Consider the following 21202-nt stretch of genomic DNA (forward strand, 5'->3'; position numbering starts at 1 on the left):
TACACTGTGGTTACAAAGTCACTCTGAAGGACGTTACCTACACTGTGGTTACAGAGTCACTCTGAAGGACGTTACCTACACTGTGGTTACAGAGTCACTCTGAAGGGCTTTACCTATACTGTGGTTACAGAGTCACTCTGAAGGGCTTTACCTACACTGTGGTTACAAAGTCACTCTGAAGGACGTTACCTACACTGTAGCCATCGCTGGTCTGCCTACTTGCACGCATCTGCATTCACATTATGTACCAGGTGTGGTGTGGAAATAAGATTACTGAAGACAATTGCTACAATAGCAGATAGCAGGCATGTTTTAAAATACATTCATATACATTTAAGCATGCACTATTTAACATCAACACATAAATCTCATTTGTATTGGTCCTATGGCTCATGGGAACTTTATTGACTGGGCACCCTGAGAAACTGCTGACATTTGCAAAAACTGTCCCTGTCTGCCAGTAATGAATATGCACTGAATTTGCAATGTTTGTGAAATACAAAGAAATAGTTTTATGATTTTATTGACAATCATATTTAAGAACTCATAATGCCAAAGACACTGAAGCCATACTGACAAACATCTGATAATTACCGATGTCAAGCTAGCAACAGATTTAGGTGAACTGATGAAATTACCTAAAAAACTATCTCACTAGGTGCACCTTTAAGTCTCTCTGCTGAGTAAATTGAATTCTCTGGGCTATGGACCAAGCAGTAGGGCTTCTAGGTTATTGTTGAATATGATTCTGCCGTCCACCTCCTGGGTGCAGTCTGGGCCTCTGAGCAGGTCCAGCACTCCTGCCCTCAGTTCTGGGGAGGCGTTCTTACTGAAGTCCGGCACTTCAGTCAGGAAGTCCAGCAGCAACTCTCCTTTCTCATCACCAGAAGTGAAACAGCTGGTGATGTCCATTTTGGATGGCAGCTCATGTTTCTGGTAGGGGATCCTTCTGGAGTCCAGCAAGCTCCTGATGTCTCCCATCGTGACACTCTGGCTTATGTCGGTTTTGCCAAACTGGAGCCCGTAAGTCTTCCACAGTTTTGCCCAACTACCTTCTCCTGCAGGGAGCGCAGTGTGGTAGAGAAATTATTATCATGCCTGCTCATGCTACTTCTATGATGGCTTGTCTCCTAAAGCACAGACGTTCCCAGCTCCAGTCCTCTGGACCCACTCTCACGGTCTCAGGATGCTCCAAGGCTTGAGTTTGAAGCCGAGATAATTAGATATTTACCAAGTACTTTGGCCATGTGAGAAATCTGGTATTTCTGCCACCAGGGACATCACTAGAAATCTAAGAATGCAGGGCAAAGCCACCAGGAGAATTCAAAAACTGAAAAAGAACTGTCCATTAACACCTGCCCTAAATGCTGCAGTCGTTTTTAATAACATTACAGGGTTGTTGTATGACAGTAGCACTTCTCCCAGGTGTTGTGCTGATCTTTATCCTGATTGAATTTTAACCAGGATATTGTATACAAAAAAGACAAAGTTCCACTTAGTATATTGTGTATATTGTATATTGTGAATTAGGACCATTAGAATGGCACGGTTGAAAAAGATAGAATGAACGAGAACTATCCACAATTTAAACTAATAATGCATGTCTGTACATCACCAAAATATTACTCATTTCAAATGTCCCATTTTTGCCCCATGCAATATCTGACTCACTAACCAGGGTGTGGCAACACAATTATGAACTTGGTGTGGGAGATCTGGGTTCAACCTTGCAATCAAAGCAAACACTGCCCTCATGTGGTCACGCCAGGAACGTCCATCATAAACTCACTCTTACGACACTGAATGGTAGTTTAAAAAACTACTGCAATCTGTTTTTGGCTCCCACTAGAGTAACCTTCACCTTAACAAGATCAGTTGGCCGGGATACAAACTCCAAGTGATGAAATAAACACAAATTGTACATTAGGATCAAATTAATTCTGTATTGGGTGGCAGCTGGTGGATTACAGCAACAAACCAAAACAGTTCAATTTGAACAATAATCCTGTAAATAATTTGTGTCAATTTTGGATCAAATTATGTGAATTATTCAGTGTAAATAAGCAAATGTATTACATTTTCCCAAAACACTGGGCTGGTGATAGTAGTTTTTTTTATAACAAAAAACCCAAACATTTTAATTGGAAATATAATCCTATACATGCCCAGTGGTAATTTGTCAGTTATTTCCCCTAAATTTCCCTAATAAAGCTACAGGTATCAAAACATAAATATGATTCATTCATCTTTGATTAACTTCATAATGATTAACGGATTCATTCACCTGAGACCAGAATGAGGAGGAGTTTGCCGTTCTTCTCCAACAAGCTCTGGAAGAACAAGATCGCAGCTTCTGTGTCCTCCACATAGTACAACGCCTGGAGCCCACCAAGCACAAAACAGGAAGTGATGAAACCAACAAATATTACATCAGGATCAGATTGCCAACATTTCTCAGGGCTGACTAGAGTAGAAGAGAGTGACTGATGCAGGGCTGGTGCTCTCTGGTTGAGCCAATCATCCCAGTTAGTCGTCGATAGAATTAAATGAACCCAGTGGTGTAAGGTTTCATTACCACTTGGAGGGTGGGGAGGTGCGGCCACTGCTCACACCACCCAACCTAACACATTATACATGAGTAATGCGAGAGCAGGAATTATTGGGGGGGGGGGGGCACATCTCTCGCCCCCCAACTACGCCTATGAAGGAAATAATACTGAACAGTGGCCATATGAACACCACAGTGCACCACAGGGAGCATTACTCCACAGCTGATGTAAGAACCTGTATCATGTGGATGAAATCCATCTTCTTCTCAGGGTTCCTTTCTTTCCAGTCCTTCTCCAACTCAGACGTTTTCATGTTGTTCCATGTGAAGGTAACGTGATCAAGGTCTGGAGTCTTCGCCACTAAATCTAAACAAAATGAATATAACAGAATTGATCTGTCTAAGTAAATACAGTCCTACCCTTTGACTGGTCCCCATGCACATGACTTTGCTCTTGCTATTCTACTACTACTACTACTGATCTGGGTACCAATACTGATTGTACTAATAATATACTTCTTTGTTATACTTGTGTACATAACTGTACAATAAAAACAGCATTTTAATCAGCTCATCTGGTGTACTGAATGTCACATTAATTTGGTGGGAGCAAGAACAGAGTGAAGATGATCAAAAATGCTGCAGTGTGAGTCAGTACCCTTATATTTCTGAAGCATATCACTGCTGGGTTCCACCACCTCATTATCCACTTTTGCTCCTGGGTGCTGTAACTGGAGCTGGCGAAGGATCTCCAAGTCGATCTCACCTGGAAATGATATGAGGTGTGTTACGTACCATCAGAATGTGCATAACACAGGTATAAGGGCTGTTATAATGCAGGTATGAAGAGTTGTACCTGAACCACTTCCCACCCCCATCACGTTGAGGGCAGTTTTCCCTTTTACGATACTGCAGTGAGATAGAGAGGGAAGATTAATAGAACAATAATTGTTACGCCACTGTTAACACCAGCAAGTCAACAGTTCACACATTTTATGTTTTTATTACAGGACTCATGTACCTGTCCATTTTCTGTGACACAAGAGCAAGTACCTGGCCAATATTTCCGCGAGAGGTCCATTGATAAATGCCTTAATGCTCTGGTGTTCCGATGAACTATCCAAAAAAACCTGGAATGATTTCATGTATCTGGGATTATCGTCTACCAAACTGGGAAGCGGAGCTGCCATCTTTCTGTAACGCAGTAACACAGGCATGCGCGTGCCCTCTGTAATCACGCGGAACCCACCGCGAGCGCAGCGACTTACGCGCTGGTGCATGCACGCTTGTCAAAGTGGACTAGCTGATGGCGATGTGTGGTCCAGTCATTATTCCTTTTGCAAGGACACACAGGTCAAAGCCTAACTTTGTCTGCTACATAAGAAAGCGCAGAATTCACAAGCTATTGAGTACAAAACAGCATTTATCAACACGTTGGTAAGCGCGCGTCGAGGTCATTCAAGACAAAAGACGAAGCTATGGGTATTGAGATATTTCTCATGTGCACAGGTTAGGTATCTTACTAATTCACTGAAACCAGGAGACTTCGCCATTCTTTATTCAATAGCACAAAATGAAAGCACTGGTCTTCGACGTGAGATTCAGCTAAACGCACATTTAAATTTACGACATCTTTGATTTATCGATTTGATTTTACGACATAACACAAGGAATTAGGACTTACGTCTGCCTGTCGTGAGTGATCAAAGTGAACGGTAAGCAGAGTGGTGGAAAACAAGGTCTCTATAAGACCTACCCCTCCCAACCCTTAAAGTCCCAGTCCCCACGCAAACAGAGGGTCTAAATAAGACCTACCCCTCCCAACCCTTAAAAGACCCAGTCCCCATGCAAACAGAAGGTCTATATAAGACCTACCCCTCCCAACCCTTAAAAGTCCCAGTCCCCATGCAAACAGAAGGTCTATATAAGACCTACCCCTCACAACCATTAAAAGTCCCAGTCCCCATGCAAACAGTTTGATCCATTCTGCTGATTTAGAACAGAATTTGTGTTAACCTCCCCGAATACTCACTTTGCACAAAGTTTCAGTCTGTAACCTAACATGTTAGCTCATAGGTGTATGTAATCTATAACTTGCGTCTTTAAACATATCGTAATATCCCTTTGCGCTATCAAACGACAACCACTCTGCACCCCCCACCAATCTGTATTTTTTAATGTAAAGAACCTTCCAGACACGTTTCAGTGCTGTTTTGAACCATAATAGCCCTGCACATACAGCTAAACAAATGTGCATTCTTATTTGATTCTTTGTCTAGAATTGCAATTACAATCAAGAAGGTTTTAGGAACTTTTGTGTGTGTGTGAACTGCACAGAACCGTACACAACTGTGCACTCTGATATGATTTTATAAACGACCCACAATATATGCTGCTCGTTCATACAGATTCATACTAAAAGTGTTCAGGTGCCCAGGTAGAGCCCAAAGACAAATCAGACATTAATACAGAGACAACAATCTGATAACAACGTGAGAATGTGTTTAAACAATCTGACAACATGACAACAATGTGTTAAAATGTTTATTTTGTGATAAAGGAGGATTTTATAATAATAACTGCTACTACTACTACTACTACTACTACTACTACTACTACTACTACTACTAATGTTCATTAATGTAGCACATAAAGCTTACATATGGTTTAATCTTGATAATATTTAAGTCAGAATTTAGAATAGACCTTTAGAAAGGAGAATGAACATTTTTGTTGTTAATTTGTTTCATGACATTTGTGTTTATCACTAAGTGACTGGTGTGAATGAGAGTGGTCCTGTCTCACCACATGTGCAGGAATGTTTTCTTCCAGAGAGCAAAGTGCAGCGTTGACTTGGCTTTTTGTTTAACACGTGAGGTAGATGGAAGCTTCTTGTTCACCTGAATCCAGGACATGGTGATTCTGTCCTGAAGAACCATGCACCATCCTGCAGAACCGCGTCAGTACGCCAATTTCAATCGCTATCGAAAAGGCAAGAATGATAAGATACGGCTTGATGTATAAGGGGGAGTTCACGAGTACTACTAGGGCTTACAGTAACTAAAGGTCAAGGGTCAGACAGAGCTTATCTTTCTGTAAATCATCACATGCACAGGACATTTCAGAGATAAATGATCAACTGGCAAACCTGTAGGCCAGACTAACAAACCTCAGAAATGTTTGGTAATGCACAACCAAATCTCCATAGCTTCACTGAAGGCTATACCTATGTCTACAGTTTCCATATGTCTAAAGTTTAGAGTGCTCCAAAAATAGCTGCAGTAGGCTATTGTAGATGCAGGTTTCCTTATTTAAACATTCAGTCTGAGTTTATAAACATTTTTTAAGTAACCATAGTAGATTTTTAATTAAAACTTGAATGGGTGAATGGATTTATGTGATCCTCAGTCAGTGTGAATCTACTCAGTTGAGACACATTTGCCACAGGCTATGTCAGTCCGAACGGGAAAAAACCTCTTTGAGTACTGGAGCTTTGATATGAAATTCTAGTCCTCACTTCCTCTATTTAAACAATGAAACAGAAGCCTTTAGGAATTCCACACACCTGCCTTTGACCTGCTGCTGTTTCCCTGAAGGTCTGCTAAATACTCACACAGCAGTATTCACAGCCAGTCCGGCAATACCACACTTTCTATAAATCAGTTGGCCAGTAAGAAGTGATAAATCAGGATTAGAGGAAGAGTGGGGATTTGGCAGGCTGCGTGTGGAAGGACGTGTGAAACCCAGTCCATGTGTGGAGGAGCTTAAACAGCCAAACAGGCCGTGATGAGATCGCTCCATTCACACCCGGCTCATCTGGGTCTTGGTGACAAAATGTCTTAAATTCTCACCATGTTCAAAGGAACATGAAATGCTTAATAAAAAGGATCTGATTAAATAAAAGAGCGCAGAGGTTCCCCTTTGCTGAAGAACCAGTGGGCGTTAGAAAAGCTGAATGCACTGGGCATGCGCGGATTACAGCAGCACCTACAGAAAAACAGACAAGAAAAGAGACAAGTTATAAAGAGCATTCAGTCTTTCCATACCCACATCCTTTTAACAAGTAGATTTTTGAGTGTCCATCGAAGGTTACGACTTTGGGTAGTTATTAAGGCCATAACAAGCGTGTGTGATGAATGGCTAACCAAACGTATGTGGAAGACGCAAGAAACCACAGGCGACACCACAGTATTTAAAAAAGGGCAGTTTATGCACAGTTCATAAATATTTGGACAGTGTTGTGATTTTTAAAATTCCTTTAGCTCTGTTCTCTATTTGAAGTGCATTTGAAGTGAAATGGTAAATGATTTGTTAAAGTGCAAATTCTCTATAACTCCAGATCATTCCTTCCCATATTAGGTGAACTAATGCAGGAATTACAGTCTTTTTTATACATAGTCCCAATTTATGAGAGCAGTGGTAATTGGACAGTCATTGGCTACACAGTTATCTCTCGGTCAGCTGTATGTTGTCACATCATTTGTTCAAACAAAAGAGCTAGGGCTAAAAAAATTCTAGAGTCAATTCTAGATGTTGCATTTGCCTCTGGTGTTTGCTGCTGTTTTCTCTCCAGCTGAAAATCAAGATGTCTTGACCTCTGGTCAAAGCTCTTTACACAAATATGTCAACCTAATTGAACAAGGTAATTCCAGTTTACTCTTCCTGATTTAGGCGCATAAGATTAAGAATACGCACCTGCTGGGTTTGGTCAGGCATCCCCAGTTTCCCTGCAGCGAGACAAGAGCCATCACGTGTTATTCTCCAAAAGCTTTAGTAGCTCACCTGGTAGTGCAGGTAGATGAAGGTGCTAAGGGAACCACACCAACCCTCCCCACACACACACACACACCCCGTCACACTGACAAAGATGCACGTTGCTCTGGTGAAGAGCGAAGAGCGTCTCAAACACTCGCAGTGTAAAAAGGAGTAGTAAGAAGACTTGAAACGAGTGTGACAGTTTTGTTAAAAGTTCATTCACCTCACACTTGACACAGACAACATTCAGCCTGCCAAAAAAGCAGGACATCACAAGGCCGAAGAGAGAAACCCGAAACAGAGACAAAACATTTATGTGAAAATTGGCTAGTTAGATTAGCTGCAAGACAGGTCAGTTTATGAACTGGAAAGTCAAGGTCCCCAGAAGCAGGCGACTGAGGATTAGTCTAAACCCTGTTTCATTTGATTTCAAAAAGTGCATCACTGTGCAAATCAGGGTGGAGTCTAGACCCAGTTTAATGGAGCATGTTCCCCAGTAAAATGTTTCCATGCAGGGGGTGGGGGGTGGTTCAAATGTCAATATGAAGGGTTTTATGTTTTAACCTGGATTTTTGAGCAGAACTACATGACACAAACATTAGTATCACTCAAATACAGATACTGCTTTTCCCTTGGTTCTCTGTTCACTATACAGAGCTAGCGTTAGAAATTGACCTATGCTAGAATTTCAAAGCAAGTCAGCCAAACAGGAGATAAGGTAATGATAACGCATGTGAAGGTTAGCCCTTATAACCATTTAACCTGCCATAAACACATATTAGACCACTAAAGCAAAGGCATTACCTACTTAAGTTAACAAATGCATCGGTTATGTTAGCAAAAGGTGGCACTGCTAATTCAATAGCATTAGAAATGTAATCAGTAACCTGCTTCTTTTGCAAGCTTGTGACAAGCATGAACTAATGATGCAAAAGCAAACCAGACCACTCACATGTAGTTTTACGTCTCAAAAGAATCACTTCACATGTACATGTCACAACATTATTCAAATGAAACGTAACTATGACACAAAACTTTTCTGGTGACAGAAGTGAGAGCAGTTAACAAATGATCAGAGAGCAGGAGTGTGAAGAACAGAGAGAAAGTGTGAAAACATGCACAAGGAGCGAGAGAGAGAAAGAGAGAGAGAGAGGGATGGAGAGAGTGAGAGAGAGAGAGAGAGAAGGTGTTGAGATAGATAGATAGATAGATAGATAGATAGATAGATAGATAGATAGATAGATAGATAGATAGATAGATAGATAGATAGATAGAGAGAGGGTGTTGAGATAGATAGATAGATAGATAGATAGATAGATAGATAGATAGATAGATAGATAGATAGATAGATAGATAGATAGATAGATAGAGGGTGTTGAGATAGATAGATAGATAGATAGATAGATAGATAGATAGATAGATAGATAGATAGATAGATAGATAGATAGAGAGAGGGTGTTGAGATAGATAGATAGATAGATAGAGAGAGAGAGGGTGTTGAGATAGATAGATAGATAGAGAGAGAGAGAGGGTGTTGAGATAGATAGATAGATAGATAGATAGAGAGAGAGAGAGAGAGAGAGAGAGGGTGTTGAGATAGAGAGAGAGAGAGAGAGAGAGAGAGAGAGAGAGAGAGAGTAAAACACAGAAAGAAGTGAATGAACTGAACAGGGAGAAGGAGTGGTGCTTTATTTAAAAATAAAGTTAAACACAATTCTGCCCCTTTGACTGACTGGCAAGATAAAGGGGACAAACTGTGACCTCCTAATTCTGTGTTTGACCCTGTACAACAGGAAGGCTAGAAACACCCCTGGTGCAAATACTTTCTTTGTGATTCTTGCCACACCCAAATAACGGCAAGGTCCAGCTTTAACTCACAGAGTATCACAATTTATTAATACTTTTGTTCCACTCATCAAGTACACATAGAACAGAAACTACAATGTAAACAGAAAAATCCAGTGTTTTCCAGGTGACTGTATATTTTGCAGATAATCTAAACTCTACAGAAGAGGCCACAAAAACAGTTTTATTCAGTGTGACGTTCAAACGTCCATTAAAACACTGAAGGATCAGTTGAAGGATAAAAACGGCAAGGCCACTTTAGGAATAATCCAAGATATTTTTTGACCAAAATGAATCAAGCATGCACACCTACAACTGGGTCCCAATAAAGATACTGCCATTTCCCCAAGGTTTGTGCTGTGGTTTAAAAACAAACCCCAAAACAAATGTCTTTACATCGATCAAAGGCTGTACAATGTCTGAGGTACTTTTAGCGGTGAATTAATTCACAAATGGGCCCAAAGTCTGAACTAACTGTAACAGCAGTTAAACTAAAAAGACTTTATTCAGATGAAGGTTGTATTTAAATGTTTTCACATCTTGCTTGCTTGAGGCTATATCAGTGCCTCGATCATGTGATGTGTCACATGTCTGGTCAGAGTAGACAAAGTAAACAAAGAATGGTAGCGGGAATCATCAAAAACTAATATACCGGGATTTCCAGCTATGTGCTTAGTCTCTGAAGTCCTACTGAACTGAGAGGATTCATGGATGGATATCCATGAGCTGCCTCAGGTGGGATTCAGGGAGGAGCTCTGTGCTCATTTGGTCTGCGTTATTTTCAAGTCCAGTTCAACACCTACCACCTCTGTGATGTACTCACCTGTATCGAATACTCCACCAACATGACTGAAACAAATATATACACCATGAAGGACAAGCGATAATGCTGTGCCATAGAGGTGTGTGTGTGTGTACATAAACATGGCCATACCGATGCTTCTTGGAGGCAAAGAGTTCGTGAAGCAAGACTGCCCTCTACTGGCCATGCGTTTGGTCATTTTTTCTGGAGTAGGGCGTTGTATTTTTCTATATTTAATAAACACAGGATGTAAATGTTTAAGGAAGCATGGGGCACATCTAGAGCACATGCGACGCTCAGGGGACGGGAGCATTTCAGCTGTCTGTTCGGAACAATCAGTCATGAGCAAATTAAAATGCTAGAACTATCTTCTGCTTTGCACTCCTGATCTACAGCTGCGTAACACATGGACACAAACATGCTGGCTGTTAGGGTTTATGAGAGAACTGTCTCCTAGGTTGCAGGGAGTATAGACAAACATAACTGGTACATCAGTGTAATAAAAAGTGTGAACATTAGGGCTGAAAACATGGCCCAAAAGGCAAGTGTTACTATACTGGGCAAAGGGATTTGAGAACCATTTTAAAATATGGACAGATGGGAAATGAGTCAGTTAAACCTCATTAATTGAAATGAGGTAGTCCAGGTGTTTGTGGACAGCTCCCCTTCCATTAAAAACCCCAATCAAACACATACGCCAAGCCCTACAGAGACTTCCAGACTGTGCTCTGTGCTAAGCCGAATGGTCCATGTGCTGTCAGATCCACTCAGTACGTCAGATCCAATCAGACTCATGCAGACACCTCTTCCTTAGTGTCATTCTCTTTAACCGCGCCATTACTGTACAGAGGCACCAAACAGTGGGCCTGGGGCAGACAGGAACAGCACCTGTGGGTCAAAGGTTAAAAGTCAAACAAAGACTTGCAGACTGATACCACGGGCTCATCCCCGGTGAGACCAGTCACCCGGTCAGAGTTTGTGACAACAGTCAGACCTGCATGTACACACATTCATGTGGCATTACCCATGACAACAGTTCACAAACAGTTTGAAAATAAATAAATAAATAAAAGAATGGTAAAGCACTAATATAGTGCATAACATCTGTGGATTTATTCTCAACTTTCATGAAAAAAGTCAGTTTGGTCTTTTGTGCAATGTACACAGAGAGGAGTCACTCTGAATGTCCTTCCTGTGTCTTCCTTTTACCTGTCCTGTGTCTCATTTGTAGAAAATTCAACACAGAAAGTGTCAGAGAGCCTTGGCCCATGGAATGTCATTTGCCATGTCTCGGAACGTCTTTGAATATCATGGAATAACACAAAGATATTGGTTCCACACACTTCACTCTGGTGGTAATGTAAACCAAACTGTCCAAACAAGTTCCAAAAGGTTAGCGCTTCCTGTCGACATCCGTGTGAGCTGGCTAAGCTGTGGCTTCTCTTTGGATCCTTCCAACTCTTTTCAGTTCCTCCACACTCTCCCCAGATCCTCCCAACTCTCTCCGGATCCTCGACACACTCTTTAGATCCTCCCAACTCTCTCCGGATCCTCCACACTCTCTCTGGATCCTCCCAACTCTCTCCGGATCCTCCACACTCTCTCTGGATCCTCCCAACTCTCTCCGGATCCACCATACTCTCTCCGGATGTTCCTGACAGTTTTGTGGGAATGCAAAGGTGTGCTGGGATGGTATGAAAGCTCTCTCTAGTTCAGTGGGTGTCTGGGTGGCCCACTTTCCGGGGGTTCTGTTCCTTAAAATGCAAATCACATATCCACATCTCCATCATAGGCCAGCGCCAGAGCCTTCTGAGGAGGAGATAGTTTTTTATTCTGCTTTGCTGGCCTGCTGCTGGAAAACAACATGAGTAAACCAGGGAATGAAAACGGACACAGACGCTTTTCGGCACATCTTCACCATTTACCACTTCTGAGAACTAGAGAACTGATCTGGAATCAGTTTCCCAGTCCATGCCCCAATGCTTAATGACATGGAGTGGATCCCAGCTGAGCTCTCTTAATCTCAGACACACAATAAATGTGGATCTCTTAGATTCCATCTGCGGACTCTGTTGTGCCACTGGGTGGCAGTAATGTGCTGTGTTTCAAACTAAGCTGAGCCTGCCACTTCACAGCCAAAACCACTGGCGCATGCAGCTAGCAGGGTAATTTTGGACATACCCCCTAACCACCCCCACCCGCCAACTACATCATCAAATCAGACATGAGTGCTGTTAGCATCCTTACTAGCCTTTGCGTTTATACTTGTCTTCAGTTCAGAGCAAAGCCACACGGGCAGGTATCAAACACTGGCAGGCGTGCTGTGTTTTCCACATTATGACACATTTACAGGAGGATGTTATACATACCACAACAGGAAGGACATGGCGATGATGAAGAGGATGAGGAGGAAGCCTCCAGCTGTGGCCCCATACACCCACATCTTTATCCTCCCATCTGTGCCAACACAAACCATAGGGCCCCCGTAAGGCTGGCACGTAGTAACCATAAGGCTCAAATTCTTTTTCTGACTTTAATTTGCAGACTGCACCATTTTAGTTTAAAGCTAAAGGCAGTTTCATTGAAAACCTGCCTGTGACTCAAAATTGATCTTTCTGAATTCAAAGTGAATGGGATGGTTTCTTTTTTGATGTGACGGTGGGTGAAGGAAGAGCTCTGATCATGTCCGATCGCAGTAATATCCTGCACTGTATTTCAAGGGTGATACATATTAATTCAGTGCAGTTCTATTAAAAGGCAGATAAATTAAACAAAATTCATTTAGTGTTTTATTTATTTATTTTACAGCAGATAGAAACCCAAGTCTACCAGTGTTGTGGAGGGCACTGTGAGAGGGTCTAAGGACAAACGTTTGTGAGGAGTGTGATGGTGGGGCCCCTGGATGAGGCCGACCGAGGCCAACTCTCAGTTCAACTCACCTTTCAACACAAAGTCACAGCTCTGACAGAGCAGGACCGGGGCTCTTCCGGGCCTCGCTCTGAGTCACAGCTCTGACAGAACAGGACCGGAGCTCTTTTGGGCGTCGCTCTGGGCCCCTCCCTCCGCTCTGAACTCGGACTAATGTTTGCTCGACACCGCCAGTGTTTTGGAAAGGATTACATGCTTCCAGCTCAGAGAGTTGAACAAACGTGAGAAAGGTGGTGTGCTGTAGCTAGAGCGCTGAACAGTAAATTTGGATGTAATCAGGACTGGCCTGAAGCTGTGGCCGAAACAGCTCATAGAAATCACAGCGTAATTAACCTGCGGCAGAGAGACGCCTCTCACCTTTCCTACTCGTTTCTTGCGGCACGTCCGCTAGGCCTAAACGTCGGCTCCTAATTAAACCGTGTGATGTATCAGCACCTCCTCTGGACCCCCATAAAGGCTGTGAGCTCATCTGCTGTAACTCAAAGGCCCCAGCCAATGGCACGCAGCCAACACAGCGAATCCCCACGACAACGGCACTACTCCTCATTTGCATGTCAAATACCTGGGCTAAGGGCCTGCAGGGACCACTCGCCAAAGAAGTCCTGGATCTGCGAGGGGCCTGGCTTCTGCCTCCCTGTGCTGGTCTTCACATCCGCCTTCCTGTGATCGCCACCGGGGGTCTTGGTGCAGTAGTCCAGGAAGCCGTGCGTGGTCATCACCTCTGTGTATCCCCTCTCACAGCCACACACACCGCTCTGCAAAGGACACGGGTGTCGAAGGCAAGTCAGCACCCGTGAGGGACTCTCCGCAGGGCTGAACACACACACACGTATACCAGATATCGCCTGCATGTTCACACTTATCACTCATGTGTTTGTGTAGAACAGACTGTAAGAAGTCCATGAATTTAGCTATCGTCCTTAAAACGCACTGTATTTGTGGTTATTAAAATCTGACGCACAGGTGCTTACACACACACACACATACACACAGCGCTGTAGGATTCACATAGAAGGATATAACAGCTTGCATATATAATGATATTAATATGGTTGAAACTGAAGAACAGATACGCAAAGTCCATGTAGACTGCCTGACAGGGATCAGTACTCCAACCTTACTCTTTGGTTTAAATACAACCATTACCCATCACTTCATAAGACTTGTTTCAGAAGATCCATTTCTCATTTCCAGAAAAAGGGCTCTCCGTCTACAATTTTTATTTATTTAATTTTATTCTATTCTGCTGGACTGAACCAAAATTCCACAATATGAACCAGTGGAAATGTTAGATTGATAAACTCAGTGTCTGACAAATTCCACAGTGTCTGATAAACTCCACAGTCTCTCCCTGATAAACTCCACAGTGTCTGATAAACTTCACAGTGTCTGATAATGGAGGCCAGAAGCACACGCCTGACCTGTAATAACCTCTGAATGCACACATGCTCTCTCTTTCTCTGGAGTTTTGGCTCCTTTGCACAATAATGCAAATTCATCCACCCCTAAATCATCCCCTTAATCATAATAATAATACATTTTGATCTGATACTTCAGACACACGGTATTATTATACAAAGGGAATTCAATTAAAACAATAAAAAAACAAAACAAAACAACAACAATGAAAATAAATAAAGAAACCCCACACACACTCTAAAGGAGGGTTAATCATTTTGTTTCTTTGAGCCTCCTGGTGTGAAATGCATGTGGTTGTATTTACAGATGTGGTGGTGAGGCAGGAACCCTCACCTGCTTGCACTGGGAGAAGGGTTTGGTGCAGGGCGGATGGCAGTGCCGCACGCCTGCAGGCCTGTTGATCTCGAAGCATCCTCCTGTCAGCAGGACACAACAACAAAAACAACAATAACCGCTGCCATAGTTACGGCCGTTTGGCACAGAGATTGAAGCATTCTACAAGCAATGATAAAAGTGCGGGAAACGTGAAACGTCATTTGCTACGTCTAAACGTTTCCCTTTCCCTGGCCCTGAGATTCCTTGCTTCTAATCCACAAGCCCCTGCTCTCTCCATGCCCCTGGTCACTTTGTGGAGGTGCTAGTGGCTCTTTTTTTTTTTTAATAACATTTGTATGGCTCATGGAGGTAAAACGCCATGTTTTATGGATGACGGCAGCAGTGTGAGAAGGGAGTCTCAGAACTCTGATTGGACTCCTTTAACACTCTGCCTTGATCTGAAGTCATCAGAGGAGCTCAAACAGAAAACAAACCATGGAACTGCAAAAAAAAACCAAACACGTGACCCACATAAAAAAAAAAACCATGTGAACCACATAAAAACCCATGCGAACTTTATAAAAAACAAACACACGTGAGCTGCATAGAAAACCATGTGAGTTGCGTAAAAAAACATGTTAACTACATGTAAAACCACGAGAACCACATAAAAACCCACGTGACCTGCATATGAAGCAACGTGAGCTGTCTTAAAAAGGAGTGAACTGCACCAGAAAGCACGTGACCTGCATGAAACCCTGGTTTTTAGATTGAGAGGCTCTGCCTGACGCTGTAGGTACTCGAGCAGTAGTTGCAACAGCCCACAGAGCCTTACGTCATACTACCACTTAACCAAAGATTACTGCAACGCCGCACAGGTGGTGCTGAACCGCCGCTCCCTCGATGAACGTTCCACTCAGTCGTGTACGGAAATCATCTCTGTGATGGCTTTAAAGTTCCTTCCTCCCTCTGAACTGAAGGGTTGGTGATTGAAAGCGGAGAGTCTTTCTTTATTATTCTTTCTTTCTTTATTCGTGTCTTTGGATGCAGCGCCCCTGGACAGGTGTCAGTGGTGGAAGTAACGCGAGATAAATGTTCAATAAGCAAAGGAGACAGAAGGTGAACCACTATGGTGTCAGTGTGCTCTGGTCTTCTCAGGGGTGCATGTGACACAGGTCATAGCTTCACTGATCAGGACCAAGCCTCCCAGCAGACAGGTCAGGGGAGGCAATGAAAGGGTTAATGAACCACGCCAAGCATTTGTAGTCATGCAGTGCCATTCAGACTACAGCAGGGCAGCAGGCGAGAAGTCTCCTCCCACGCCCACGTGAGCAGTCAGTGATGAAGCGCACGTGAGCATGAGCAACGGCCCAGCCCATGCCCTTCATGTGCGCACAGCTGGAGGACGCGTGTCCCGCGTGTCAGCATGGGGATGGTACCTGTGACGTTGACCCCGTCTGAGCGCTGACACCACACGCTCCTCTCATTGTTGTTCCATGTGCTGGTCCGCCACTCATAGCTGTGACACTTCCCTCCTACAGCAAGCAGAGAGGTACAAACTTAACAGCTCTATTAGCTTATAGCACTGCACATACACTTTGACACAGATGTCTGAGCTCCACTTCAACACACACACACACACACCCCCACACACAACAAACATACAACATTGATAATTTTTTCAAATTGTTATTTTACAAGCATCACCCAGACTCCAATAGCAGAAGAATTCTGATGTGCAACGGACATTGTGGAACTGACTGGGATCACATACTGTGGCACAGATTTTCTAGAGGTTTGGCTCACCAGGTATGCGTGTGTGTGTGTTTGTACGTGTCAAGTGTGTGTATACATATGTGTATGTGTTGTGTATGTTTTCATGTGTGTGTATTCGTTTGCACGCTTGTGTGTCTTCGCGCGCGTGCGTGTGTGTGTGTGTATAGGCATGTGTGCATGTGTTTGTGTGTGCACACATGTGTGCATGTGTGTGTGCTCGTGTGTGTGTGCACACGTGTGTGTGTGCACGTGTGCACGCAAATGTGTGTATAGGCATGCGTCTGTGTGTGTATGTGCGTGCGCATGTGTGTGTGAGTGTGCATGTGTATGTAGGCATGTGTGTGTGTGTGTGTGCGCATGCGCATGTGTGTGTGCGTTTGTGTGCGCATGTGTGTGTGCGCGTTTGTGTGTATGTATGTATCGGTGTGTGTGTGTGTGTGTGTGTGTGTGTGTGCGTGTGCATGTATGTGTTAGTGCGCATGTGTATATAGGCATGCGTGTGTGTGTGTGCATGTGCATGTGTGTGTGTGCGTGTGCGTGCATGTGTGTATAGGCATGCAGGTGTGTGTGCGTGTGCGTGCGCGTGCATGTGTGTATAGGCATGCCTCTGTGTGGGTGCGTGTGTGTGTGCGTGTATGTGTGAGTGTGCATGTGTATATAGGCGTGTGTGTGTGTGTGTGTGTGTGTGTGCGTGTGTGTGTGTGCGCACATGTGTGCACGCGAATGTGTGTATAGGCATGCGTGTGTGTGTGTGCGCATGTGTGTCTGTGTGTGCCTGTGTGCGCGTGTGTGTGTGTGCCCGCATGTGTGTATAGGTATGTGTGTGTGTGTGTGCGCGCGCGCGTGTGTGTGTGTGCGCGCGTGTGTGCATGCGAATGTGTGTATAGGCATGCGTGTGTGTGTGCGTGCGTGCGTGCGTGCGCGCGTGTGTGCGCGCATGTGTGTATAGCCATGTGTGTGTGTGTGTGTGTGTGTGTGTGTGTGTGTGTGTGCGCGCATGTGTGTATAGGCATGTGTGTGTGTGTGTATTACCTTTACAGGGCCGTGTTTCAAACACCTGCTGTGGGCAGCTCTCCTGGTTCTCCACTGTCTGGATGATGACCGCCTGAGACCGAGCCTGATGTCCCTCAGCCTCAAAGCTCCGCCCCTCCAGACACGTCAGCTGACACGAGCTCCATGACGACCACTCGGTCAGGTGACAGTCGCCTGCAATAGAAGTATCATCATATAATAACACTAAAGCACAGAATCAGAATGTTACAGTTACAGTAAGTAGCATCAACTAACACTCTAATAGTGCCTCAAAAATGTTTCATCAACCCCAAATTAACCTTCTAATAACAATAATATTTCTTCGAAACCGAGAGATCTTGAATGATAAGGGTCTTAAAGCAGCACCCTCCCTGCCCACGCACACACGTACGCACCCTGTCAATCTTCCACTCCAATTCTCCAGCTTTTCATTCTTTCTCTCTCTCTCTCTCTCTCTCTCTCTCTCTCTCTCTCTCTCTCTCTCTCTCTCTCTCTTTCTCTCTTACACTTGATCATGTTCTCACTCACTCTCTGTTTCACATGTCCTGTGAACATCCCTGCTCCAGCTGAGATAACCTCAGCTCCACATGTGGAAGACCTTGTGTTGGGCAGTGAGAGGACCAGAACAGGCCCAGTTAAGGCTTCCAAACGAGAGCAGTGTGTGTACAACGCACGCTCACACTAACAAAGCACTGCAGTACGGAACAGTGAAAGCCATGACACTCTGTGCTGTTTATAACAAAAAGAACCACATCTTTGTATTTTCTGAAGTGCAAAATGCTGCTTCTATTGACATTCTTCAGGATATGGTTAATCTCTCAAAGCTTTTACTTACACCACAATACAAAAACAACATAAATCAATCTTACTCTCTGACTTTTGATGTGAGCTAAAATCCTGGTGGTGTTTGTGCTTTAGTGTATGTGAACAGGTGTTGGTGCAGGGTTAGTGTATCTGGGCAGGTTTTGTTACTGCAGGGTTAGTGTACCTGGGCAGGTGTTGTAGGGTTAGTGTACCTGGGCAGGTGTTGTTGGTGCAGGGTTAGTGTACATGAGCAGGAGTTGTAGGTTTAGTGTACCTGGGCAGGTGTTGTTGCTGCAGTGTTAGTGTATCTGGGCAGGTGTTGTTGGTGCAGGGCTAGTGTACCTGGGCAGGTGTTGTTGGTGCAGGGTTAGTGTACCTGGGCAGGTGTTGTTGGTGAAGGGTTAGTATACATGGGCAGGTGTTGTAGGGTTAGTGTACCTGGGCAGGTGTTGTTTCTGCAGGGTTAGTGTACCTGGGCAGGTGTTGTTGGTGCAGGGTTAGTGTACATGGGCAGGTGTTGTAGGTTTAGTGTACCTGGGCAGGTGTTGTTGCTGCAGAGTTAGTGTATCTGGGCAGGTGTTGTTGGTGCAGGGTTAGTGTACCTGGGCAGGTGTTGTTGGTGCAGGGTTAGTGTACCTGGGCAGGTGTTGTTGGTGCAGGGTTAGTGTACATGGGCAGGTGTTGTAGGGTTAGTGTACCTGGGCAGGTGTTGTTTCTGCAGGGTTAGTGTACCTGGGCAGGTGTTGTTTCTGCAGGGTTAGTGTACCTGGGCAGGTGTTGTTGGTGCAGGGTTAGTATACATGGGCAGGTGTTGTAGGGTTAGTGTACCTGGGCAGGTGTTGTTTCTGCAGGGTTAGTGTACCTGGGCAGGTGTTGTAGGGTTAGTGTACCTGGGCAGGTGTTGTTTCTGCAGGGTTAGTGTACCTGGGCAGGGAAGGAAGCACAGCTGTTGTAGCTCCTGCTCACTCTCTCTCTGGAGCCGCTCACCACATCGCTCCTCCTCCACTGTGAGGGGCGGGCCGGGGGCATCTGGCCTCGGGCCTGGTGACTCGGGCCAGTGGCCCCAGTGCACAATGCATGACAGGTTCCTCTCTCTCACCCCCTCACCACATTCAGCACCCTGTACACAGGGGGCCGGGAATTACAGTCCAGCAGAAAAAACAGCATTAACAACATGCTGTGGAACACAGGCCAGGAAGCAGCCCATGGGAATTCTACAGATTTTCCACTCTACAGAGCATGAAACAGGAAGAGCCATGAAGAGCCATAGCATACAACATGCCACATCTGTGCCCAGTGAATGGACACTCATCCATCTTTTTGTTTTAGTATGCTAAAGGAAATAATAAATCACACTGTTTTGTTTTAGTATGTTAAACACACTGATAAATCACACTGTTTTGTTTTAGCATGTTAAACACAGTGATAAATCACAGTTTTGTTTTAGTATGTTAAAGGCAATGATAAATCACACTGTTTTGTTTTAGTATGTTAAAACACTGATAAATCACACTGTTTTGTTTTAGTATGTTAAACACAGTGATAAATCACAGTTTTGTTTTAGTATGTTAAAGGAAATGATAAATCACACTGTTTTGTTTTAGTATGTTAAAACACTGATAAATCACAGTTTTGTTTTAGTATTTTAAACACGGTGATAAATCACACTGTTTTGTTTTAGTATGATAAGGAAATGATAAATCACAGTTTTGTTTTAGTATGTTAAACACACTGATAAATCACAGTGTTTTGTTTTGGTATGTTAAACACAGTGATAAATCACACTTGTCTTAGTATGATAAGGAAATGATAAATCACACTGTTTTGTTTTAGTATGTTAAACACAGTGATAAATCACAGTTTTGTTTTAGTATGTTAAAGGAAATGATAAATCACACTGTTTTGTTTTAGTATGTTAAAACACTGATAAATCACAGTTTTGTTTTAGTATTTTAAACACGGTGATAAATCACACTGTTTTGTTTTAGTATGATAAGGAAATGATAAATCACAGTTTTGTTTTAGTATGTTAAACACACTGATAAATCACAGTGTTTTGTTTTGGTATGTTAAACACAGTGATAAATCACACTTGTCTTAGTATGATAAGGAAATGATAAATCACACTGTTTTGTTTTAGTATGTTAAACACAGTGATAAATCACAGTTTTGTTTTAGTATGTTAAAGGAAATGATAAATCACACTGTTTTGTTTTAGTATGTTAAAACACTGATAAATCACAGTTTTGTTTTAGTATTTTAAACACGGTGATAAATCACACTGTTTTGTTTTAGTATGATAAGGAAATGATAAATCACAGTTTTGTTTTAGTATGTTAAACACACTGATAAATCACAGTGTTTTGTTTTGGTATGTTAAACACAGTGATAAATCACACTTGTCTTAGTATGATAAGGAAATGATAAATCACACTGTTTTGTTTTAGTATGTTAAACACACTGATAAATCACAGTGTTTTGTTTTGGTATGTTAAACACAGTGATAAATCACACTTGTTTTAGGAATGTTAAAGACAGTGATAAATCACACTGTTTTGTTTTAGTATGTTAAAACACTGATAAAGCACACTGTTTTGTTTTAGTATGTTAAACACAGTGATAAATCATACTTGTTTTAGGATGTTAAAGACAGGGATAAATCACACTGTTTTGTTTTAGTATGTTAAAAACAGCGATAAATCAGTGTGAAGTCCCCGGACTGAGAGTGAGAGCCCGGAGGAGCAATGGAAGTCCCTGGACTGTTCGCTCTGTTAAACACATGACTGGAGCTACTGCACCGTACATCAAACCCCCAGCAGGCTCACATCCCAATGACCCAGAGTCCCTCACCTGGGACCCCATGTATGCACACACCTTTTCCAAATAGAAATAAAATGCGGTAAAATGGCCGCCCTGGCAGACAGACTGAGCACTCTACTCTCTGCAGCATGGTTCTTTTGCCCCTGGCTGCCCCTTAT

At 43.3% G+C, this 21202-nt stretch overlaps 2 protein-coding genes across 10 annotated transcripts in view; both read right to left on the reverse strand.

Annotated features, from left to right (window-relative positions):
* Positions 1-287: 287 nt before the first annotated feature.
* LOC113585227 (histamine N-methyltransferase) lies at positions 288-5565 on the reverse strand. Of its 3 annotated transcripts, none has more exons than XM_027022619.3 (7): positions 5354-5562; positions 3602-3742; positions 3405-3457; positions 3207-3314; positions 2785-2915; positions 2285-2378; positions 288-1058 (listed from the first exon to the last, which is right to left on the reverse strand). In XM_027022619.3, the coding sequence occupies exons 2-7, from the start codon at positions 3736-3738 to the stop codon at positions 703-705; spliced, it is 879 nt and encodes a 292-aa protein (XP_026878420.2). In that variant the 5' UTR covers positions 3739-3742; positions 5354-5562; the 3' UTR covers positions 288-702. The 3 variants fall into 3 exon arrangements, with proteins under 3 accessions (XP_026878420.2, XP_026878411.2, XP_026878429.2); XM_027022610.3 differs by lacking the exon at positions 5354-5562 and adding an exon at positions 4233-4321; XM_027022628.3 differs by lacking the exon at positions 3602-3742 and having other exon boundaries at positions 5354-5565.
* Positions 5566-9088: 3523 nt separating this feature from the next.
* Positions 9089-21202, reverse strand: part of thsd7ba (thrombospondin, type I, domain containing 7Ba) — a 154022-nt gene continuing 141908 nt past the window's right edge. For 5 of the 7 annotated variants that reach the window (XM_081713346.1, XM_081713349.1, XM_081713344.1 and 2 more), the window contains 7 exons: positions 19149-19344; positions 17421-17594; positions 16052-16147; positions 14631-14713; positions 13441-13633; positions 12320-12407; positions 9089-10838 (listed from right to left, as the gene is read on the reverse strand). In XM_081713346.1, coding sequence (XP_081569472.1) covers positions 10742-10838; positions 12320-12407; positions 13441-13633; positions 14631-14713; positions 16052-16147; positions 17421-17594; positions 19149-19344 — 927 coding nt within the window. In that variant the 3' untranslated portion in view covers positions 9089-10741. Of the gene's footprint in view, positions 11803-12319; positions 12408-13440; positions 13634-14630; positions 14714-16051; positions 16148-17420; positions 17595-19148; positions 19345-21202 lie in introns of all 7 variants that reach the window. The other 2 variants (XM_081713348.1, XM_081713347.1) reach the window with 2 other exon arrangements.

The sequence above is a fragment of the Electrophorus electricus genome, chromosome 4 (assembly GCF_041902795.1).
Source record: "Electrophorus electricus isolate QZ-2024a chromosome 4, ASM4190279v1, whole genome shotgun sequence".
Lineage (NCBI taxonomy): Eukaryota > Metazoa > Chordata > Actinopteri > Gymnotiformes > Gymnotidae > Electrophorus > Electrophorus electricus.

What these genes read in the sequence shown, in the direction of transcription:
- LOC113585227 (XM_027022619.3), bottom strand. Translation starts at nt 3,738, where the DNA reads ATGGCAGCTCCGCTTCCCAGTTTGGTAGACGATAATCCCAGATACATG. An exon ending in TATGCTTCAGAAATATAAGG is followed by an intron (nt 2,916 to 3,206) that starts GTACTGACTCAC and finishes CATTTTGTTTAG; the next exon opens with ATTTAGTGGCGAAGACTCCA. An exon ending in CCTCCTCATTCTGGTCTCAG is followed by an intron (nt 1,059 to 2,284) that starts GTGAATGAATCC and finishes CGCTCCCTGCAG; the next exon opens with GAGAAGGTAGTTGGGCAAAA.